We start from the raw sequence: 22,244 nt of genomic DNA on the forward strand, positions 1-22,244 counted from the left end.
TCCTGTACATGTAGGAGTCTAATAAAGACACATCCTGTACATGTAGGAGTCTAATAAAGACACATCCTGTACATGTAGGAGTCTAATAAAGACACATCCTGTACCTGTAGGAGTCTAATAAAGACACATCCTGTACCTGTAGGAGTCTAGCTCGATACGAGGATCGACTGGATCAGGGTCTTTGCACAAGATAAGTCATGTTTCTTCAAATGAACATGCTTCCTACCAAGGCAACGCTTTCCTGGATTGTGTTTGTTGCAGATGCCGATGCTTTAAGTCTTGATCTTTCTAAAAAGGTGCACTTAGTCTGTGAGCTCTGGAGTCCTTAGTGATGCACTTTGCTCGTGCTGGATGTTCATAGTTATGATCACAATACCATTTAAAAGTTGTTATTGGAGATATGCATTTATCGTCTGAACTCAGACTTTATTATCATTCAGCTTTATAAACTTTTCACAGAATATACAGGAAGAAGTTCTTCACATTCAAAACCATCTTTGACGATTAATTATGATTGAACATTCTTGTTGTCTTTAGATGTAAAACAGAGAGAGATGGCAGCCTGAAGGTCTGCTGGGAGTCCTACTCGCTGCAGGTTAGAGTTAGTCATAGTGTCAACACAGAGTCTGTGGAGGTCTGGCCATGAGGGGTCCTCTCAGGCCTTCAGGAGGGCTCTGGTCCTTTAAGACCTTCAGGAGGGGCTCTGGTCCTCTCAGGCCTTCAGGAGGGCTCTGGTCCTTTAAGACCTTCAGGAGGGGCTCTGGTCCTCTCAGACCTTCAGGAGGGGCTCTGGTCCTCTCAGACCTTCAGGAGGGGCTCTGGTCCTCTCAGACCTTCAGGAGGGGCTCTGGTCCTCTCAGACCTTCAGGAGGGGCTCTGGTCCTCTCAGACCTTCAGGAGGGCTCTGGTCCTCTCAGACCTTCAGGAGGGGCTCTGGTCCTCCCAGGCCTTCAGAAGGTGCTTTGCAGCAGGCAGTGGCAGCCGCAGCCGGCCGGGCACTCGTCCCGGCGGCGGAACCAGTCCATCATGTGGGCGGTGTGGCCTCCGTGGCCGCAGCTCAGGCAGAAGTTGGAGGAGCCGCGCACCGCCACGTGGCACACGGCGCACTGGAAGGTGAGCCGCTTGCACACAGCACACTGAGTGCCACGAGCCGGACTGCGGCAGTGGCAGCAGTACACCCCGAACTCTGAGAGAGACACACACAGATACCAGTGTTACTGCAGAGTACTACACTGATAGTCAAGTACACACGACTAAACTAATAATCACGTTTATATAAACAGGCTTCATGTTGCTAAAAAGAAACGAGAAGCTGGGGCGTTGAAATATTAATGAAGGACTCAAATTTAAAGAATGAATCTTTGATTGGATTGTTTCGATCGATACATTTATTTATACATGTATATATCTGTGTGTGTGTGTGTGTGTGTGCGTGTACATGCGTGTATACCAACAGACGTACCGATGCCTTTGTGGGGTTCAGGAGGGCTGGAGGAGAACTTGAGCACGTCGGCCCTCTTGTCCCTCAGACCCCACCGGTACAGAATCTCACCGTAACATTTCTTAAAGTCATCGAACTGCAGCGTGTTGGCGGGGTCCAGAAGTCTGCGGACAGGAAGTGACATCACAACCCAGCCATCACGCCTCACCCTTTGTCCTGTCTCACCTCTTCCTGTCTCACCTCTTGTTCATGTCGTGCTGCTCTCGCTCACGTTCCCGTGGATCCCCGTAACCCTGGCGATAGTCGTCAGGAGAGGCCTCTCCCCAAGGGGCGTGGTCAGAGTCCCTCCCTGCCAATGAGAAGACAGCAGCCGGTTTAAAGGGGCGTGGCGTTTTGAGGCGTGACAGGTGCGTGTCGTGTGAGGCGTGGCCAGCTGTGGGGGTGTGGTCTGTTGTGTGGGCGTGGCCTGTTGTGTGGGCGTGGCCTGTGGGCGTCTCACCTGTGGTCCAGGTGGTGACAGAGTCGGAGGTGCTGGAGCCCGAGGTGACAGAGCTGGAGGTGTAGCTGGGCTGCATGAGAGAGGAGGTAAAGAGAGTGAGAGAGCGAAGATGTATATATTGATAGAGAGGAGCGAGAGAGGAGGACCTACGTAGCGGGAGTGGCTGCAGGAGGAGCGAGCTGGAAGATGTCCGTAGAGAGAGGAGGAGTCTGGAGGCGGAGCCTGAGCTCTGAACACGCTGCAGAGCATCGCCAGCGTCTGAACGTCACTCATGTGACTGTAGTGATCCAAGCTGTAGTGAACAGACACACACATTTACACACACACACAAACACACACGAAAACAGGTATATCAGCATCTCTGACTCGAGGAGTAACTCACAGCGTCTCCAGCAGGTGGCGTCCAAAAGGGTGTCGGGCCCACGGAGTCTCTGTGTCCGGGTCACAGTCTGGACTCAGGTCCTGACTGGTGGCTGCAGACGCCAGAGCCCACACCTGGAGGATGAAGAGGATGAAGACCAACACATGAAGACCACCCACATGAAGACCACCCACATGAAGACATTGTTACCTTTGCCACGTCTCTGCGTCCGACAGTGAGCGACGCCGCCGCGTTCTTCTGACATGTTTCCTGGATGTCGTTCATATTCAGACTGAGCGGACACAAAGACATTTAAAAACTCAGAGAGAAACATACAAACATATACATACATACATACATACATACATACATATATATATATGGTCTCTCACATGTCGCTGGGTTAGAGTTAGTCCTGCTTGGTCTCTCACATGTCACTGGGTTAGAGTTAGTCCTGCTTGGTCTCTCACATGTCGCTGGGTTAGAGTTAGTCCTGCTTGGTCTCTCACATGTCGCTGGGTTAGAGTTAGTCCTGCTTGGTCTCTCACATGTAGCTGGGTCAGAGTTAGTCCTGCTTGGTCTCTCACATGTAGCTGGGTCAGAGTTAGTCCTGCTTGGTCTCTCACATGTAGCTGTCTCCCAGAGCTTTGTGGACGGACAGCAGACACGAGATCTCCTGGACGATCACTTTCCCCGCCAGTTTGGGTCGGTTCCCGGGGTCCATTCCCTCTCGCTTCGTCTTGAACCGCCGGGACTTCTGATGGACAGAGAGACAGATGGACGGACGGAGAGAGAGAGACAGGCAGACAGAAGGAGAGAGAGACAGGCAGACAGACGGGAGGAGGAGGGAGACAGCAGGCAACAGAGAGACAAAGACCACCTGATTAAAAGTGGTGTGGACGACAAATTACTGCACGAGTTCACATAGCGAGACCCCTGATGGACGGATCGAAGAGTCCTCCATTGAGGGTCACTTCAAATCATTGGGGTTTAGACCTAAAACTAAGAACTAGACCTAAGACCTAAAACTAAGACCTAGGACCTAAAACCTAAAAGCTAAATCTAAGACCGCTGTGAACCGATGGACTTTTCTCAGCTCCACCACAGAGCGTGTGTGCTAACATGCTAACATAGCATAGTTACAAAATACTCTATCAGCGTGACAGTGGTGTCACCGTAACGAAGACTTGAAATGATGATCTGAACGCGATGATGGCACGAGGAATAAACTAAGTATAAACTAAACCTGACTGCGTCCTCAGTGGCCTGTGATTGGTCCGTCTCCGGGAGCTCGCCGTGTGAAACATGGTTAGTCTTCAGTTCATTCACAAACTCGCATATAGCCCCAACAGCCAAATTAACATAACAATTTAAAATGAATAAAAAACAGAGCTGCTGGCGTTAAACATGAGTGAACATTAGAAGCTCTAGGAAGTTAGGAAGCAGACAGGAAGTCAGGTCAGGGAACAGAGAGGAAGTCAGGTCAGGGAACAGAGAGGAAGTCAGGCAGCAGACTGGAAGTCAGACAGGAACTTAGGAAGCAGACAGGAAGTCAGGCAGCAGATAGGAAGTTAGGAAGCAGACAGGAAGTCTGGCAGCAGATAGGAAGTTAGGAAGCAGACAGGAAGTCAGGCCGCAGACTGGTCTGTTCTGAATCTGGACGTTCGTCACTGAGAACCACGTAGACTGAAGCTAAGCTAAAAGTTACCGCTAATGCTATCTACAGTGCTAAATGCTACAAGATATTAGAATCAACTTAAGCTATTTTAATGAAGATATTTATTTTAGATTCAGCCCAATCGGCCCAGAGCTGCATCTGACAGGCAGAAAACCAACTAAGCGCATCCTGTTAGCCCAGAGCTGCGTCTACATCATGACTAGATTCCTTGTATTGGTTTGGCTTTTGTCAGCGTTGGTTTAAGTAACTGATGAACTAGAAACAGTGAACTCGTCAAGTGAACTGAATAAATGGAGCAGTTGGAATATCCAGATTGAGAACCCGTGATGTCACTTTGATAGCTCTCAGGCACATGAACGGTCTGACAGGAGCGACAACAGGAAAAAGGGACAGAGGTCGGTACCGGCCAATCACAGAGGGTTTGGACAGACCAGCGGCGGGAGGCAAAGATTGGGGGCTTCTGATTGGAGGAGAATAGGAAGGAGGTGTGGCCCACAGCAGCATGGGGCAGGTGATCAACACAGGAAGAAATAAAGAACAAAAAGAAGACGAGACGTTTACAACTGCGAGGTCCGTGTAACTCTGGCAGCGCTCCACATTCCCAGTCCCCCTGAACTACCCACATGCTCAGTGCATTCACTGGGACTATGGACAGTGAAGGAGGGAGAACAGCTGGTAATTAGTCTGTATCATTCATATATGTGTGTGTGTGTGTGTGTGTGTGTGTGTGTGTGTGTGTGTGTGTGTGTGTGTGTGTGTGTGTGTGTGTGTGTGTGTGTGTGTGTGTGTCTCACCCGTTCTTTATAGTAGAAAGAGGAGATGGACACGGTGTCTTTGTCGGAGCGAGTCGGGCTGCCGCTGTACAACCGCAGCGTGTTCTGAGACTCTGAACGCATCTTCATCGGAGTCAACACTCCGCTGTGATAGGCCGACAGCGCTGACAGGGACCTGGACACATTAAACACCCACAGAGGTTAGCCTAGCTTAGCACAAAGACTGAACGCAGGGGGAAAATGTTAGCATAGCTTAGCACAAAGACTGGAAGCAGGGTGAAAGTGTTAGCTTAGCTCCTCTCCTCTTAGCTCCAAGTTTGCCGTCCAAACTAGTTCTCATGGATAATTAACTTATCTTTCATTGTTAGTTTACCTGGGCGTGGGCTCAGTGGGCGGGACAGAGCGGTGCATGGTGATTGGTCGGGTGAAGTAAACCAGACAGCCGGCGCCACAGAAACGAGCACCAGAGGTCCGAGGGAACGGGATGTTGGCGTCCTGGAAACAAGGAAAAATACTTTTCCTTTATTGGTCATAATGACTCAGTTCTAGTCTCTACTTTATATGGTGACGATGTAACGGCTCCTGAGGGCCTTGGGTCTCAGGGCCTCTAGGATCTTAGTGTCTCGGGGCCTCTAATGCCTTTGTGGTCTCGGGGCCTTTGTGGTCTCGGGGTTCGTTACCTGATAGGAGCCGTAGGTGTTGGTGACCCGAGGGAAGGCCTGCAGGGCCGGAGCGACGGGGTTGGACAGGACGAAGGGGCCGGAGACCGGACCGTCCTCCTGCGTCTGAGGGGAGAGAACGTTATGAGACACGACCTTCAGACAGAACCTCTGAAGGTCGTCTCCGCGTCCTCACCATGTCCGACTCCAGGCAGGACACCAGCTGCCGGACGCACGGCTCCAGGCAGTTCTGGTTCCTCTTCACTTTCTGAAGAGACGTGTCGGTCAGAATCTGAACAGAGACACAGAGTCACTTCTTCGCCTTCGGGTTCCAAACAAAAACCAAGGGATTTCCATGACTTTTCAACTAATTTAAAAGTCATGGAATTTGGTTAAAAGTCATGAAAGTTTTGTTAAAAGTCAAAGAAATTTGGTTTAAAATCATGGGTATTCGGAATTTCATGACTTTACACCAAATGTCCATGAGCAAACATTTTGTGAAATGTGTGTGTAAAGAGTAAAAAGTGATAAAAATGTAGTATTTAAACTAACAATGAGGATTCAAAGCATACAGTAAACCTTAAATGACACAAATGAATGAGAGACAATAGTTTGATTAAAAGAATAAACATTTATATTGCTGCCTGTATGTATGCTGCTTATATTTTGAGATATTTTGACACATTTACAAAACTTTTCCAGGTTTCCCATGAACGTAAGACCCCGCATGAAGCCGGTGCATTCAGGCGCGTCGGTACCTTCTGGATCTTGGTCTTGGTGGCGGACGGGATGGTCGTCGGCAAGACGAACTGGAAGGTCGGCGCGGCGTTGTTGGGATACTGAGCGGGGAACTTGACCACCAGGCGGACCTGATGGCTGCCGAAGTGAGCTGACACCACGCAGCTGCGGTTCAACGCGTCCATCTGCACAGAGAGTCACGCTCAGTGTGATGTCACTTCCTGTCTGATATCTTTTAGTGTCTCCAGGTTCTTTTCGCAGCGATCGATTAGTTTCACGGACTCACGACAGGAACGTGAGCCCGGCTCGTACCGAGAGAATAAGACAAACATTACGACTACAGGCAGAAACAAGAGGGGCGGGAGGGGATTTTATTTTGAAAAGCAAGAAAGATTTAAATGGTTGACCGTCGGCTCACCTCTACGTCCACGTTCCTGATCTGCAGGTTGACTAGAGAAAACTCCTGCTGCAACGTCTGAGGGACGCATGAACCCACCACCGAGCTCAGAGCTCCGTCCTGGTCTAAGGGACGAGACAGAGGACAGGATTGACAACAGGATGGACAGAGAGAGGACAGGATGGACAACAGGATGGACAGAGAGAGGACAGGATGGACAACAGGATGACAACATGAACTCTGGTTCTCTTCATGTCTCACCCTGCAGGTTCTCGTTGGCGAGGCCGACTCCGAGCTGAGCGTCCGGCTCCTGGGACAGCAGAGACGTCTCCGTCTCGACGCTGAGAGACATCCTGTCCATCAGCTCGTCCACCGCGTCGCTGACACACAGCTGAGCAACAACAACAAAGACATGACGACACCGGCGGAACCAAAGGAGACGGTCTCTGAAGCGCACACTGACCTTCTGAAGCTGAGGGTCCACCCTCCAGATCCTCAGGGTCTGGTCTCTGGACCACGTGACCAGCTGGTAGTCCTTGGAGCCTGGTCAACAACAACACAACGTCAACAACAACATAAGCATCATATGCTGGGCTGCGTCCACACAGAAGCGGAGCGTCCCGCGGGGTCACCTTGTTTCTGCGGCCGCCACTGGAACTCCAGCACCACGTCGTCGTGGCCCACGAAGGCGTGCACCGGACTGTTGAGGTCCAGCGTGCTCCACAGCAGCAGGCTGTTCTCCCGCCGCAGCTGAGGAACCATCACCGTCACCAGGCCGCTGGTGAACGGCTGCAACACAAGAGAACCTCTTCATCGGGGAGCTCGTCTTCATCGGTGAGCTCGCATTGCCGTAATATTTAAGACTTTTGATGATGCGTTTGAGACTCACCGTGTATCGGGCCTTCCACACTGGAACTTGACAGGACAGGATGTTCAGGTACTTCCTGGGCTGTCGGAAATCCCAAAACTAAACACAAAGCAGTAGAGAGATTAAAAAATACAGAGATGCAGAGATTCAGAGATTTAGAAATCCAGAGATCAGAAGTATCTTCTTAGAAACTGATGTCCAGCTAGTGAAGATCATTAGAAAAGAGATTCAACGTTTCTTTGCTCTGTGGTCTAATGGGTGCGTTGGTTTTCCTCACCCTCACAGAGTTGTCCTGGCTGGATGTGGAGAAGATGAACTCGTTGTCGGGATGCCAGTCCAGGCCGTGGATCTTGGACAGGTGAGCCGCCACGTACTCCACCGCCGTGTTGGGTTTCTGTTAGACGACCCAAACGGTGACACCATGAATCATCCAGATCCTCCAGATCCTCCAGATTCCTTTGACCAGAGGAGGACTCACCCTCTTGTCCCAGATCCGGACGTCTCCATCGTGGCTGGAGGCCAACAGGTACTGGTTCTTCCTGTTCCACTTCACCTGGGACGCTCCGGCTGGAGGAGACGGGACGAGAAGAAGAAGAAGAGAGACGTTTTCAGTCCTTATTGACTAAGTCCTGATCGATCACTGATTCTCCAGATCGGCCCTCAGATTATAGGTCGAAGAAGAAGAAGAAGAAGAAGAAGAAGAAGAAGAAGAAGAAGACTCACCAACAGCAGAAAGAGCCACGGTGGGTTTCCGAGTGTCTCTATGGAGTCAACAAAGACCTCGTTACTGCAGGACAACTAGCTAGCCTAACACACACACACACACACACACACACACACACACACACACACACACACACACACACACACACACACACACACACACCCCCACCCCTCACCTTGTGTCCCAGATGTAGATGTAGGTGTCCACTGAGCTGGTGACCAGGAGCTCTGGTTCGAACCAGGACCAGTCCAGATCACTGAGGACACAAACAAACCACAGTCAGTGAACGCACCACAGAGAGCCATTGAAGAAATCACAAAGAGTCCTTGAACACCTCATCGTGTCCAGACTGCCCGTTGACCTGCAGAGAGGTGCGTTTGATTCAACTGTAGTTACCTGATGACCCGGGTGTGTCCCTGCAGAGAGGAGTGAACTTCTCCACAGCCGTCCCTCCACGAGTACAGGTCCACGCGCTGGTTACTCTGAGGACAACACACACAGTTCATCCTGTGTACTTCAGGGGCCCGTCCTCTCCGCCGCGAACAGCAGAACTCACCGAGGCAGCGAACACGTGGGACTCTGACCGGTGAGGGTTCCACTGGACAGTCCCCACGTCCCACTTGCTCTGGCGCCCAATCTTACGGGGCGGTTCAGAGGGAGCCTCCAGGTTCACCATGTACAGGAACCGCCTCCTACAGGGTGACAGTGAACGCACCTCCATGAAGTTACAGTGTTTACAGGACAAACTATGAACCTTACGGTGCGTTCAGGTACACTCACCCAGACAGAACAGCGTGTGAGCCCAGGCAGTCCACTGACATGGCGGTGGCCTGAAAACACAGAAGAAGAAAGAAGATTTGAAAAAACATATCTGTCTCTCTCTCTCTCTCTCTCTCTCTCTCTCTCTCTCTCTCTATATCTATCTATCTATCTATCTATCTATCTATCTATATATATATATATATATATATATATATACACACACAAAGACACATTCTATGCGTCCTCCAGATCACGTGTGAACTGTAATAATGTGACCGGTTTATTCCCTGTGGACAAAGGTCGGTCCCCTCGGCGGGTCAGAGCTGCTCTCCTCCCCGGGTTCCCGTCCCTCCCCGCGGGGCTCCGGCGCATCTTTACCTGGGCGTCCCGGAACTCCACCACCACATTCTCGCTGCTCCAGCGGGCCGCCATCTTCCTCCGCCCTCCACTGTCAACAGAACGTCACGTGATGCTGAGACGTGACGCCGCGTTCACGAGCCCTGCGGAAACACATGCTCAAATAGCATCAAGCAAAAGATTCCCATAAACATACCAAAACACTTTGAATAATATATATTCTAATATCAATTAATTTATCAATAAACGTCTAATTACAAAAACGTTTCGTTTAATTAAACATGTATAATTGTGGAAGGAGAGACCCCAACATGTTCTTTAAAACAAGCTCATCTTTACATACGCAGTGAGGAGTTTCTAAAGGCACCGCAATCTCTTTGTCACGAGACTCTTTCGACTCTTCTGATTGGTCGGCCTAGTTTCCGGTAACATATCCAAAATGGCGGCTACCCTGGTGGCGCATGTTGTTGCTGACGCTGGAGCGTTTTTAAAGAAAGCTCCGCTGCAGGTGAGTTTATGACTATCATTAATAAGGACGTCGGTCTGTGACGTCAGTCTGTGACGTCCCAGTACCTGAGAGACCTTTATATATATTCCCTCTACGAGGACACTGTCTACGTCTTTTTAATACCCAATGTACAAATACAAACAATACACACGTGTGTTTAAAAGCCCTCGCTGTTGTATGTACTCGGTATTATATAAATATAATTTTTAACATATTTATTCATTTTTTATGTTCATTCGCTGCTGCGGAAAAAGAAGGGCGTTGCCATGGTGATCAGTTCTTTACTCACTCTGAAAAGGCTGCTTTTCGCTTTTACCTCCTAACGCGTCACTTCCGGTTAGGATGCTTCACCCTTTGGGTCTGTGATCCGGTCTATTGTCACCCTTTAGGTCTATGGTCACCCTTTAGGTCTATGGTCACCCTTTAGGTCTATTGTCACCCTTTAGGTCTATGGTCACCCTTTAGGTCTATGGTCCTCTGGTGATATAGTTGTGTTAACCCAGTCCTTTTTAAGGGGTTATATGCTTTTCCATGATCTGGGCCAGTGAACTTGTGTAGCATGTAGACATTGAACAGAAGAGGCCCCAGTATTGAACCTTGGGGAACACCACAAAGTTTGTCATCCAGTTCAGCTCTGATGTGATGAAATTGGACATATTAAGACACCTTGTAGCATTAAAGTGCCCATTTCTTTTAGAACATTCGTACCTCCTAATCTCATCAGACTCCATTAAGGTCAGGTTTTTGTATGACCGCATGCAGAGTGTGACGATCGAGTCTGGATCTCTTTCAACAGGTCGGTCTATTGGTTTGTGTTGCAGGATATTGGCAGCAACATCTACACACTAAGAGATGTGGTAAACGAGATCAGAGACAAACCCACCAGGAAGAGTCTGGCCTTCCTGCCGTACCAGCTGACCTTTAAGGAGCCACATCCTGAACACATCCGACTGGGTAAACTAATCTTAACCTGAACACATCCAACTGGGTAAACTAAACCTGAACAAATCCGACTAGGTAAACTAAACCTGAACAAATCTGACTGGGTAAACTAAACCTAAACACATCCGACTGGGTAAACCTGAACACATCCGACTGGGTAAACCAAACCTGAACACATCCGACTGGGTAAACTAAACCTGAACACATCCGACTGGGTAAACTAAACCCTAACACGTCCTGCGGTCTGGTGTATCTTGTCTCAGTCACAGAGTTCTCCAAGAAGACCGGCGACTACCCGAGTCTGTCGGCCACAGACATCAAAGTCCTGGCTCTGACCTACCAGCTGGAGCTGGAGCACGTGGGCTCCCAGCACCTGAAGAAGGAGCCAGAGGTCAAGGTACCGTTTATAGTCTGTAGAAGTAGACTGCAGATGTGTGTGGCTCGATGAGGAGGCCAGAACCTTCCTCACATGGTTCTCCCTCATGGCACCTTGCTAAGCTAAATGCGGAACGTATTACGTGGTTCAGCTGGTGTTCCTTTGTGTTTCAGGTGGACGTCCACAGCACGCAGCGCCACCCGGAGACTCCCGTTAACGTAGCAGGGTTCCACTTCCCCTCCAAGGTCGGGGCCCTTGTGTTCAAGTGGTTCTCCATCAAGATAAAGTGTAAAGAAACAGCTGCTTAGTTCTTCCGTTTTTTCTTTCTTCAGAAACGTGTGGACGGTGTGAGCGTCCAACAGACAGAGACGTTGTCCGGCGGGGACGAGTTCAATAGCTTCCAGTTCTGGAGAGAACCGCTGCCATCCATCGACAGCAAGCTGCTGGAGCTCCTGGTGAGTCCTCTTGAGTCCGCTAAGACCTTTAGAGACCTCTCGAGTCCTCTACGGGTCTCTGAGGACTCGTATAAGCCGATAGAGCCTTAGTCATGTTCACTCGTTGACCCCTCCAGGATCCTGTGGAGGTTTCAGAACCGGAGGTCCACCAGAACCAGACGTCTCCAGCTGCTGGTGACGAGTTCAACAGCTTCCAGTTCTGGAGAGAACCGCTGGCGTCCATCGACTGTCTGCTGGAGCTGCTGGTGAGTTTCAGAAGACCTTCCTCTGCAGCTGCAGCCAAAGGGAACGCTTCTCAACACGCTTATTAGCACGCTTATTAACTTATTTGATTATTATCATGTTAATAACATGTTTATTAACACATTAATAAAATGTTTTGGTCTGTAGAAAGTGGACGACGCCCCCACATCAGAGAGCAGGTTGGACACGCCTCTGCAGACAGAGGACCAATCGGACGAAGACAAAGAGAACGAGCCTGAGCAGGAAGAGGAGGATGGAGATGGAGGATGGATCACTCCCAGTAACATCCAACAGGTGAAGATGGACTCTGCTGATTGGACGGCTCCGGCTGATGTCACAGTTGGATGTCTGACCACCGACTTCGCCATGCAGGTAACACGCAAAGCTGTCGGGTCACCTGAGGTTCTGTTTTGAGGGTTCCTTCATGGTGGAGTAGATGTCTTTATTGTATAAATTTTTTTTTTTGACAGTTACTGATTCTATTAAAACGTGTTATACGTCACATGGGCTTCTGAAAGCTCCATAACATCTTCAGGTTATTGATCGATCTCCTGTCGCTCCAGAACGTCCTCATTCAGATCGGCCTTCACGTGCTGTCGGTCAACGGGATGCTGATCAAGCAGGCCAGGAACTACATCCTGAGATGCCACGCCTGCTTCAGGTGAGACTCCTTTTGAGACCAGACCCTGAACCCAGAGGACAGGTCTGAGTGTGCTCTCCCTTCCAGAACGACCAGCATCATGAGCAAAGTCTTTTGTCCTCACTGCGGGAACCCCACGCTGAAGAAGCTGTCCGTGACGCTGGGCCAGGACGGCAGCACTCGGATGCACTTCTCCAAGAACCCCAAGGTCCTGAACCCCAGAGGCCTGCGGGTGAGATACACTAGCAGGACTACTTGTTCCCTGAAGAGGTTCTGAGAGCAGGACTACTTGTTCTCTACTTGTGGGTTCTGAGAGTGATAACCTTGTGGTGTGTTGCAGCACTCGCTGCCGCTGCCTCGGGGAGGGAAGCACAGCAACAACCCCCATCTGGTAGAGGACCAGAGCTTCCCCCAGCAGAGGCTTTCCCGTAAAGCCCGGCAGAAGACCGACGTCCTGGACCCGGACTACCCAGCCGGGGCGTCGCCGTTCTGCCAGAACGACGTATACAGCCGAGCGGCCAACCTGCAGATCAAAGACGGCCGGGGGGGCGGCGGAAGGAGGCGTAACAACCCTAACTCCGCCCACAAGAAATTCATGAAGAAGAAGTGAGGAGCTGGTGGACATTTTGACTCCTGGAGTCGAGGGGGTTCCCTCCGGTACTACGTCGACATCCAAACAAGAGTCCTGAAGAAACTACAAGTCGTTTAAATAGAAAAGTCTTTATGTTAATAAGGTTCATGTATCAATTCTACTCTAATAAATATGATCTCAAGACTTCTCTTCTTTATTAAATATGATCTCATGACTTAAAGACACATATGACCTTTACACGTATGATCTTTAATCATTTGAAGAACAAACTGTTTGTGACGCAACACTTTATTACTGATTGTTCATGAAATCTTTAAAAAATAAAATAGTTTAGTTTACAGTAACGCTCCATCACTCCAGAGAGAAGTCTCCACCCGCACTCGGCTCTTCTTCTGGTTCAGAGCCCGGGTGGAGCGGTTCTGACTTCAGCCCAAGGTCCGGGTCTGGGATCTGGGTCTCTGTGCTCAGTTGGGAGCTGATGTGGATCTCCGTCTCTCTCTGAGGGAGCAGGAAGTCCAGAGGCTGGAGGACCAGGGCGAGGTCCAGGCAGCCCAGACCCCCGAACCGGTGCAGCTGAGTGGGAGGGACTCCTGCAGAGACAAAGATCAGGTTCAGAGAAGACCCCCAAGGCTGGCCCTCCCTAGAGAAGAACCCCATAGCAGACCTACAACTTCCCTGCCGTTAAAAATGAATATTACACATGACTTACTAATAAAAATTAAACATTATTTAATAATACGCAGGTGTGCATATATGTGTATCAGAGTGTGTGTGTGTGTGTATCAGAGTGTGTGACTTCTCACCCAGCAGCAAGGCAAGCTGCTCTGGGGGGAACAGCAGCCTAAGGCAGCGCGTGAGGAAGGGCAGCAGCTCTTCAGCGTATGACGTGAGGAAGAGGACGAACAGCTGCTGCTCTCGGTCGCTGAAGGCCGCCTGCTCGGCCCGGTGGAATGCCAGGATGTGACGGCTCACCTGGGGGAACAAGACCAACACGTCACTTGCGGGACAACACCGACCAACACCTGGGTAACAAGACCAACAGCTGGGGAACAAGACCAACAGCTTACCGTTTGCAGGGCGTCCTGGAGGCCTGAGGCCACGTCCTGCGCCAGGCCCACGGGGCAGCACAGTCGCAGGTCATTGAAGGCCGTCAGGATGTGGTTGAGGAAGCAGGCCAGCGGCTGGAAGTCCAGCAGGGCCATGGGGGGCTGCAGGGCCCCAGGCTGGACGCCGGGGGCCACGTGGGGGACGGTCCCCCCGAGCACGGACGGCAGGGCGATGAGCGTGTACACGTTCATGTCCTCCTGGAACTTGTCCACCGCGTCCCGCACGGCTCTGCGGAACGTCTCCGACGCCACCCGCTGGAACATCGGCGCCAGCTGTCCGCGGAAGTCGGCCCCCACCCGGCTGAAGGACAGGCCGAAGTACATGCACTGGCCCAGCAGGGAGTCCAGGCGGCCTCCCACGCCCCGCTGCAGGTCCCGCTCTAACGTCTCCAGGAACTCCGCCACCTTCTGCACCACCCAGCCGTGAAAGATGGCGGCCTCGTTCACCGGCGCCTGCCCGTGGTCCGGGGGCGCCGACGGGTCCTCGTCAGAGAAGATGGCGCGGTACTGTGTGATGATGTCGAACAGGTGGACCCGGCAGGCCTCGATAGTTTTGGTGATGTGGAAGTAGGGGTCGTCCTCGGGGATGGCGGCGAGGATGGACTGAAGCCAGGACCCTCGGGCCTGCAGGAACTTCACCCTAAGCTCCGCCTCCGTGAACACGTCCATCCTCCGCAGGTAGCCAATCACACGCAGGCAGGCGGGGAGCTGCGAGTTACTGCGAAGCTGCTGCAGCAGCTGGTTCAGCATCAGCTGAGCAGACTGACGCACCTCACGCACGATGCCCTGCGGGACGCCATTATTATATATTAATATACAATATACTGTAATATACTCGGTATATTATAATATAATACAATAATACTGTATATTATACACAATACAATAGTATTGTGTATAGTATTATTTAATAATACTTTAACACTTTGTATATTATTCTATAATAATATACAGTAATAGCATGAGCTATGTTGCCTAACCTCACAATAAGCCTGACTCATGCCCACCTGGAGGCCAGCCTCACCTGGATGACGGGCAGAGACGAGTGCTTTCTCTCCAGCCTCTTGGCGTAGCCCGCCAGCTCCAGAGCCTCCTCGTAGTAGGCGTTGCGGACGCAGGTGTCCATGAGCTGAGGGATCTCCAGGATCTCCAGGATCTCCGTGTGCCGGCTCAGCGTGAGACTGTTCATGCGGCGGCTGCACCCGATCTGCTCCGCCTCCTTCAAGAACCCCCTGCAGGAGAAGATGGGACCAGGGTCCCTGTTGAGAACCTCTCTGCAACACGAGAACCTCTCTGCAAAACGAGAATTATCCTAAAAACCCAGAGTCTCCCCACATCAGGATGGTTTGACCAACTTGAAAACATGAAGGGACAAAACAAGTTGAAACCAGAGCCTGCAAAACAACGACACTCAGTTGCATAAAAAAGTCCCTTCAAAATAAAACTACAGGATGAAAAAAAATGCAAAGGCTCGCTGACCCCCTAACCCTGGTCTAGAGTACCTCTAACCAGTACCACTGCAGCGCTACCTGAAAGACAGCAGTAGTGGCCTCTAGTGGTCTGGGGCTCTGGTGGTCTGGGTTCAACTGGTCTCACCTGCATCGCTCCCTGAAGGGTGGCAGCTTGTCCAGCAGCCGGGACACGCTGGCCTCCACGCGACTGAAGTCCCGGTAGATGGTCTGGGTGCAGTCCGCGGTGCGGATGAAGGTCTGGTAGTTGGAGAAGGCCAGCTCCCGGGTCTGCTGCAGAACCTGGTCCCGCTCCTCCGCCAGCCGCTCCGGCTCCCGGACCAGCTTCTCCAGCCCAAAGGAGCTGAGCTCGGACAGGTAGCCCGCGAAGTCCGGGTTGTCTCTCCAGCTGTCCGGGAAGCTGTCCTTAAAGATAGAGGCCAGGATACTCTCGTCCTCCACGTCGACCGCCGTCATGTTGGAGCGCTGTGACAACAACAACATACACTTCCGGGTCCGTTTCCGGGTTCCTCTTCTTCGTTCGTGTGATTGCTGGTTGGTGAACCAGCAGCGATGCGCTTTACCGCTAAACACAGCGCAAGCGCAGTGTCGCTGAAGTTAAGGGACTAAAGTAGTAAGTTAACTAGTACAGTAAAAACTACAACACGTACCTCTGAGATGTAGTACAGTAAAAAGTACAAAATGTATATTGTAAATCACGTTTGGATTTATTCTTATGTAATTATGAATATATATTTATGTAAAAAAAAGTGTGTGTATCTGCATCTTTTGTTCTTTTTATGTCTGCGTGTGAAATAAATTACTAATGCTATGGCCATGTGTTGTATAAATAAGATTTTGTATTATCAACCACACAATATATGTTTTTAGATTAAAATTGTAATACTTAACGCTGGATTGTTGACTATTAGTTATTACTAATATGTAGTATTAGTACATATTAAACATATGTGTGGTTGATAATAATAAAGTGCATTTACAACGCATATCAAAACCAGTAGTAGTGTATTTCACAGGCAGACATACACAGAACAAAGGATGCAGATACACACACATTTAGTTAAATATATATTTACAAACACACGTGAATAAATCAGAACGAGGTCTGTAAACCGCTAAAAAGTAACCTAAAGACGGTAAATAACAGGAAGTGACTGTTCTGTGACTTTCGTTTTCTAGCTCCGCCCCCTGCTGCTGCCGCTGCTCTGTCGAGCGAGCCTGTTGTCAATAAAGTTGTGTCTGAAGCTCCGGTTATGACGTCCCCGGAAGTGATGTCCGGCTCATCATCCAGTTGCTAAGCTGCAGAAGAGGAGCAGCAGACTGTCAACAAGCAGCGTCCCGCCGTTCAGGTGAGGAACGGACACGCGCAGCTAACGGACACGCGCTCAGACCCGCTCAGGTAGCAGTTAGCTTAACTTAGACAGCTATGCCCAGCTAATAGCTAGCTCGTAGCTAACGTTAACTTAGCTTAAAGTTTAAAGTTAGGTTCACTAGTTCAAACTACAGGTGTTACAGGTATTCATGGTACAAGTACCTCTACCACACAGTGTTCTGTCATAGTACAAGTAACGTTACCTCTACCACACTGTAGTCGAAGTACAAGTACCTCTACCACACTGTAGTACAAGTACCTCTACTACAGTGTAGTACATGTACCTCTACCACTGTTTAGTATGTTGTAGTACCAGTACCTCTACCACAGTGTAGTACGTTGTAGTACAAGTACATCTACCACAGTGTAGTAGAAGTACCTCTACCACACTATAGTACGTCGTAGTACAAGTACCTCTACCACAGTGTCCCGTCACGTGTCCCTGCAGGTGGAGGAAGATTAGACCGTCAAAGAGAAGCTGATGTCTGAACTCTCTGATCCTGATTGACCTGCACTGCACCAGTGGGACCAGCCTCCCAGTGGGACCAGTATGGCTGCAGCCAACACCACTAAGATCTCATGGAGACTGCGTGAGTTTTAGCTTCATGTTGATTCACTTCAGACTAGAGCAGCAGGTGATCCTCACCTGATATAAATACACACATTGTACACAATAAATACTTTGAGATACTCTGAATGTGTTCTATTTGGCGCCAGCCTTTCTCTTGTTACATTTCTAACTCTGACCCAACTAACTCTTTGAGTGTGTCCCTGTGTGTGTGTCCTCCTGTCTTGCTGTACAGAGGAGTTCGAGGCTCACTCCAGCTCGGTGTCCTGTTTGGCTCTGGGGAAAAGCTCTGGCCGCCTGCTGGCCACCGGAGGACATGACTGCAGGGTGAACATCTGGGCCGTCAGCAAGGCCAACTGCATCATGGTGAGAGCTGCTGCTGCACCCTGCTGCTCCCATGATGCAGCACTGCTACAGGGCCTGACTGTGTGTGTGTGTGTGTGTTCTCAGAGTTTGACTGGTCACAAGAACCCAGTGGAGTGTGTCCAGTTCAACATGTCAGAAGAGCAGGTCGTCGCTGGTTCCCAGTCTGGATCGATACGAGTTTGGGACCTGGAGGCTGCCAAGAGTGAGTGTGTGTGCGTGTGGGTCCAGTTGGAGTCCAGTCGGGGTCCAGTTAAAACAGTTTTTCTTGTTTTCAGTTTTAAGGACTCTGATGGGACACAAAGCCAACATCACCAGTCTGGGCTTCCACCCATTTGGAGACTTCCTCGCCTCCAGCTCCATGGACACCAACATCAAGGTGTGTGTGTGCGTTTGTGTGCGTGTGCGCATGCGTGCGTGTTATTGATATTGAGTACTAATGAGATATTTCTCCTCATCTGAACATGTGGACTCGATCTCATTCTGTCAGCTGTGGGACGTCCGGAGGAAAGGATATGTGTTCAGGTACAAGGTGAGAACTGTGTGTTCATGTACCTGGTGGTTACAACATGTTAACGTCTTGGTTCTTGTAACATGTTATAACATGTTAACATCCTGGTTGTTCCAACAGGGTCACACTCAGGCCGTGAGGAGTCTGGCCTTCAGTCCTGATGGGAAGTGGTTGGCTTCAGCCAGTGATGACTCCACTGTCAAGGTAACCAGAGAGTGAGAGGATGCTTCCACACTTGAGTGTCTCACCTGGACTCCACCGGTGTGCAGGCAGCCTCGGCCTCTGATCAGCAGGTACGCCAACGTGTGTCACCGTGGTGATCTGTACGTGTTCACGCTGATCTCTTCTCAGCTGTGGGACCTGACTCAGGGGAAGATGATCACGGAGTTTAAAGCTCACGCTGCAGCCGTCAACATCCTCCAGTTCCACCCCAACGAGTACCTGCTGGCCTCAGGCAGCTCCGACAGGTACACCTTCACCTCACCGATACACCTCCACCTGTGGTCCACCTCTGTCCTCTCTGACGCTGTGGTTCCTCTGCAGGAGCATCAAGCTGTGGGACCTGGAGAAGTTCAGGATGATCGCCTCGTTGGAGGGAGACACGACTCCAGTCAGGTGAAGCTCCTTCCACACAGCGAGCCGGTCTCTCTTGTCTCTTGTGACCTCTGACCCTGTGACATCTAACCTTGTGACCTCTGACCCTGTGGGTTCAGGTCTGTTTTTTTCAGCTCTGACGGCTCCTGTCTGTACAGCGGGGCCACAGACTCTCTGCGGATCTTTGGCTGGGAGCCCGACCGCTGCTTCGACGTGGTGCCGGTGGGCTGGGGGAAGGTGTCCGACCTGGCGGTGTGCAACCAGCAGCTGGTGAGTTGTTTTTGTTGTTGTTGTTGTTGTTGTTGTTGATGATAAACGCATGTATCACATCAAACACCTGGGCTCTCTCTGCAGATAGGCGTGTCTCACCAGCTCTCCAGCGTGTCGTCCTACGTGGTGGATCTGCAGCGGGTGAAGAAGAGCGGCGGCTCTGTGATCCAGAGCATCGTCCAGGACCTCCGGCCACTCGCAGAGCCCAGGGACCCCAAAGGAGCCGCTCTGCGCAAGAGCTACGAGAGACCCGCCTCCACCTGCAGCACTCACAGGTCGGCAGACGATGACCTGCAGACAGACGCACTGACACGTTATGTCCGACTTTTTGGAACAGCAACTCTTTGGTCTGAGCCGCTCGCCGGCCGCAGAACCTGCAGAACCCGTAGAACCTGTTCTTTGCCTCAATAAGATGCAGTAATGAAGCGGTTGTCGTCATCAGGGTGAAGAGCTCAGAGGTTGAGAGGCGGAGCCCCGAAGGAGAGAGGCGGAGCCTCAGTGAGGATGAGGCGGACGACAAAGTCTCGTCAGCTGAAATCCACAACGCAGAAGACTTCAAAGAGATCTTCCAGCCCAAGAACGCCATCTGTACGTCTTCATCATCATCACACCTTCATCTGTCCTTCATCATCATCACCTTCATCTGTCCATCATCATCACCTTCTGTTCTCATCATGAGATGAAACCTGAGAAGGGAAAGCTCAAAGTTATTAATGTTCATTCGATGAATGAATGAATTCATGTGTTCTTCTCTCCTGCAGCTCGAACTCCTCCCAGAGTATCAGAACCGTTTCCTGCTCCTCCAGAAGACGGTGAGTCATCCTCCATCATCTGCTCTGTGACAACCTGTTCTCTGTTCTCTACATGTTCAGGTTCTGTTCTCTACCTAAAGCAATGTGACACAATGTAAAGTCTTTTGTCATCTTCTCCTCCTCTTCCTCAGACTCTATATCCGCCATCGGCCGTCAGATGAAGGAAATGATATCTGCACTTCCAGAGAAGCAGCAAGTCAGTGAATGCAGCATCAGTCTGTGACTGTGGGACATTAAATAGTCATGTGACCATGCGTGTGTGTGTGTGTGTGTGTGTGTGTGTGTCTTAGGCTCCTCCCCTGGCCTCCTCCACACCTGTCCAGAGGGTGGAGCCTACAGTGGTCTCGAGTGCAAAGCGTCCGCCCCCTCCATCCTCTAGCCCCGCCCCCCGATCATCTAGCCCCGCCCCTCCCCAACCACCTGTCACTGAGGCCAAACCCCAAATCATCCCGAGCTGCAGAAACGAGCCCATCGGCCTGAACGTCAACGACTTCTTGCCGGTGAGTTCATGAGCGCGTTGTCTATTTCCTGTCACGAGTTATTCATCCACCAACCTGTGTGTGTCTGTGTGTGTCTGTGTGTGTCAGTCCCCAAGCAGCAGGGTAGGTCCTCTGGGTGATGAAGACTCTCTGTCTCAGCTGAAGAAGGGTCATGACACCATGTGTGTGATGCTACGCAGCCGACACAAGAACCTGGAGACGGTCCGGTCCGTGTGGGCCAGAGAGGACGTCAAGGTGAGTCTGAGGTCTTCTAGGGGTCAGTGCTAAGGACCGTCCTCTAGGGTTCAGTGTCCTCCGTACAGGACATGGTCTGGTCGGTTTGTGGGCGTGGCTTCATGTCTGCGTTGTCTCGTAGTGACTCCTCCTCCTCAGGTCACATGACCCTCCTCTCTCCGCAGGCCGCGCTGGACGCTGCCGTCTCCATGAGCGACCTCTCCATCGTGGTGGACATCCTGAACATCATCAACCTGCAGCCGTGAGTACTTGGGCCGGGTACTTGTGTATTCATACTTAGCAGGAGTCAAAGCAGCAGCGAGATGTCAAACATTGATTGTAATAATCATTTCGACAATATGAATTGTTTCAGGTCGCTATGGAAACTGGATCTGTGCACCACGGTCCTCCCTCAGATCGATCAGCTGCTGCATAGCCGATATGAGAGGTGATCAATACCCAGACTGTTCAGTATGTCCAGTGGTTCTGTCTGACAAGTCACATGTTAACTGTGTGTGTGTGTTTGTAGCTACATCCAGACCGGCTGCACGTCTCTGAAGCTCATCATGAAACATTTCTGGAGGCTGATCTCTGACACTCTGAAGGCCACGCCCTCTGTGGGCGTCGACATCACCCGAGAGGAGAGGTGAGTCATACAGGAAGTCATGTGACCTCTTAGCCGCTTCATCATGTGACCCACTGCTCATGGAAACATAGTCATATTGATTCATGTGGTGGTGATGGTAAAATGATGATGATGATGATGATGTGTCCTCAGGCTCCAGCGCTGCAGCTTGTGCTGCCAGCAGCTGCAGAACCTCAGCAACCTGGTGAAGAACAAGTCGGCGCAGGTCGGCCGCCACGGCAGCGCCTTCAGGGAGCTGCAGCTGCTCATGGCGCCGCTCGACGACGCCCTCTGAGACCAGGACCAGATCCAGGTCTCGATCCAGGTCCAGATACTAGATCCAGATACTAGATCCAGGTCCAGCTGGTCTGCAGCAGGACAGACTGACAGACATCAGGATCTTTTAGAGCTTCAAGTGGTCAGAGCCTCCAGAAGCCCCACACACTGAAGAACTGTTCTTCAAGATGTACCTCTTCCTGTTCTCTAAGGAACACGCCTCAGAAGAACCACATCACTGGAGGTGTTCTTTAAAGGTTCTCCGCTTGTTGACTAGTAAACAAATCTCCATATTTAGTCCATCATGGATCTTTCTGATGTCCAAATGTTCTCATGGTTCTTTCCTACTTCTCAGCCCTCAATGTGTGCTGTCACTGTTTATTTAAATAAAGTTGTCCACGTTGGGATAAAAGAGCAGCAAGCTTCACGTCCTTAACTTTAATGTGTTCATCATCTCATATTTATAAACACAAAGCGACGCAGATTCAAGGCATTGAAACGGCAGGTACACAACGAGGTACCTATGTACATTCATTCATGTACATGTACATG

General features: G+C 50.7%; 4 protein-coding genes across 8 annotated transcripts; 2 read left to right on the forward strand and 2 right to left on the reverse strand.

Annotated features, from left to right (window-relative positions):
* Nucleotides 1-430: 430 nt before the first annotated feature.
* On the reverse strand, nt 431-9,398 carry wdr59 (WD repeat domain 59). 3 transcript variants are annotated; one of them, XR_011077831.1, is made up of 27 exons: nt 9,279-9,398; nt 8,919-8,968; nt 8,695-8,830; nt 8,535-8,620; nt 8,314-8,394; nt 8,138-8,175; nt 7,893-7,981; nt 7,692-7,808; nt 7,436-7,513; nt 7,179-7,335; nt 7,010-7,089; nt 6,808-6,937; nt 6,568-6,671; nt 6,170-6,334; nt 5,608-5,703; nt 5,433-5,537; nt 5,126-5,247; nt 4,774-4,927; nt 2,928-3,058; nt 2,512-2,593; nt 2,323-2,435; nt 2,091-2,232; nt 1,941-2,010; nt 1,682-1,790; nt 1,463-1,605; nt 747-1,186; nt 431-661 (listed from the first exon to the last, which is right to left on the reverse strand). XR_011077831.1 is itself a non-coding variant. In XM_068582771.1 (26 exons), exons 1-26 carry the CDS (start codon nt 9,330-9,332, stop codon nt 951-953), a joined length of 2,868 nt encoding a protein of 955 aa, XP_068438872.1. In that variant the 5' UTR covers nt 9,333-9,398; the 3' UTR covers nt 431-950. The 3 variants fall into 3 exon arrangements, 1 of the variants encoding a protein (XP_068438872.1); XR_011077830.1 differs by having other exon boundaries at nt 431-689; XM_068582771.1 differs by having other exon boundaries at nt 431-1,186.
* Nucleotides 9,399-9,675: 277 nt separating this feature from the next.
* Nucleotides 9,676-13,196, forward strand: nob1 (NIN1 (RPN12) binding protein 1 homolog). The gene is made up of 10 exons (XM_068595386.1): nt 9,676-9,765; nt 10,587-10,719; nt 10,971-11,104; nt 11,257-11,328; nt 11,416-11,538; nt 11,655-11,783; nt 11,929-12,153; nt 12,345-12,442; nt 12,509-12,653; nt 12,762-13,196. Exons 1-10 carry the CDS (start codon nt 9,697-9,699, stop codon nt 13,029-13,031), a joined length of 1,398 nt encoding a protein of 465 aa, XP_068451487.1. The 5' UTR covers nt 9,676-9,696; the 3' UTR covers nt 13,032-13,196.
* cog8 (component of oligomeric golgi complex 8) lies at nt 13,126-16,111 on the reverse strand. The gene is made up of 5 exons (XM_068595384.1): nt 15,716-16,111; nt 15,144-15,351; nt 14,081-14,905; nt 13,817-13,985; nt 13,126-13,603 (listed from the first exon to the last, which is right to left on the reverse strand). The coding sequence occupies exons 1-5, from the start codon at nt 16,069-16,071 to the stop codon at nt 13,365-13,367; spliced, it is 1,797 nt and encodes a 598-aa protein (XP_068451485.1). The 5' UTR covers nt 16,072-16,111; the 3' UTR covers nt 13,126-13,364.
* A 721-nt stretch (nt 16,112-16,832) lies between these two features.
* Nucleotides 16,833-22,107, forward strand: katnb1 (katanin p80 (WD repeat containing) subunit B 1). Of its 3 annotated transcripts, none has more exons than XM_068585815.1 (20): nt 16,833-16,937; nt 17,409-17,550; nt 17,764-17,894; nt 17,979-18,096; nt 18,170-18,270; nt 18,382-18,423; nt 18,523-18,606; nt 18,754-18,869; nt 18,946-19,017; nt 19,116-19,266; nt 19,351-19,541; nt 19,709-19,854; nt 20,028-20,078; nt 20,210-20,274; nt 20,369-20,578; nt 20,666-20,812; nt 20,977-21,053; nt 21,165-21,239; nt 21,321-21,437; nt 21,570-22,107. In XM_068585815.1, exons 2-20 carry the CDS (start codon nt 17,511-17,513, stop codon nt 21,709-21,711), a joined length of 2,076 nt encoding a protein of 691 aa, XP_068441916.1. In that variant the 5' UTR covers nt 16,833-16,937; nt 17,409-17,510; the 3' UTR covers nt 21,712-22,107. The 3 variants fall into 3 exon arrangements, with proteins under 3 accessions (XP_068441916.1, XP_068441907.1, XP_068441923.1); XM_068585806.1 differs by having other exon boundaries at nt 16,888-16,987; XM_068585822.1 differs by lacking the exon at nt 16,833-16,937 and adding an exon at nt 17,010-17,103.
* Nucleotides 22,108-22,244: the final 137 nt, after the last annotated feature.

The sequence above is a fragment of the Clinocottus analis genome, unplaced genomic scaffold (assembly GCF_023055335.1).
Source record: "Clinocottus analis isolate CAN_PGR_092001 unplaced genomic scaffold, fCliAna1.0.p SCAF_10, whole genome shotgun sequence".
Classification (NCBI taxonomy): Eukaryota; Metazoa; Chordata; class Actinopteri; order Perciformes; family Cottidae; genus Clinocottus; species Clinocottus analis.

Excerpts from the sequence above, each read along its gene's own strand:
- nob1 (XM_068595386.1), top strand. The coding sequence starts at position 9,697 with ATGGCGGCTACCCTGGTGGCGCATGTTGTTGCTGACGCTGGAGCGTTT. Across the intron at positions 11,784-11,928 it reads ACTGTCTGCTGGAGCTGCTG|AAAGTGGACGACGCCCCCAC; the intron begins GTGAGTTTCAGA and ends TTTGGTCTGTAG. Across the intron at positions 12,443-12,508 it reads AGATGCCACGCCTGCTTCAG|AACGACCAGCATCATGAGCA; the intron begins GTGAGACTCCTT and ends TCTCCCTTCCAG.
- katnb1 (XM_068585815.1), top strand. The coding sequence starts at position 17,511 with ATGGCTGCAGCCAACACCACTAAGATCTCATGGAGACTGC. Across the intron at positions 18,607-18,753 it reads GTGATGACTCCACTGTCAAG|CTGTGGGACCTGACTCAGGG; the intron begins GTAACCAGAGAG and ends ATCTCTTCTCAG. Across the intron at positions 20,079-20,209 it reads TCCTGCTCCTCCAGAAGACG|ACTCTATATCCGCCATCGGC; the intron begins GTGAGTCATCCT and ends CCTCTTCCTCAG.
- cog8 (XM_068595384.1), bottom strand. The coding sequence starts at position 16,071 with ATGTTGTTGTTGTCACAGCGCTCCAACATGACGGCGGTCGACGTGGAG. Across the intron at positions 13,986-14,080 it reads TCCAGGACGCCCTGCAAACG|GTGAGCCGTCACATCCTGGC; the intron begins GTAAGCTGTTGG and ends TTGTTCCCCCAG. Across the intron at positions 13,604-13,816 it reads GCAGCTTGCCTTGCTGCTGG|GAGTCCCTCCCACTCAGCTG; the intron begins GTGAGAAGTCAC and ends TTGTCTCTGCAG.
- wdr59 (XM_068582771.1), bottom strand. The coding sequence starts at position 9,332 with ATGGCGGCCCGCTGGAGCAGCGAGAATGTGGTGGTGGAGTTCCGGGAC. Across the intron at positions 7,514-7,691 it reads GCCAGGACAACTCTGTGAGG|TTTTGGGATTTCCGACAGCC; the intron begins GTGAGGAAAACC and ends CTTTGTGTTTAG. Across the intron at positions 1,791-1,940 it reads TGTCACCACCTGGACCACAG|GGAGGGACTCTGACCACGCC; the intron begins GTGAGACGCCCA and ends TCTCATTGGCAG.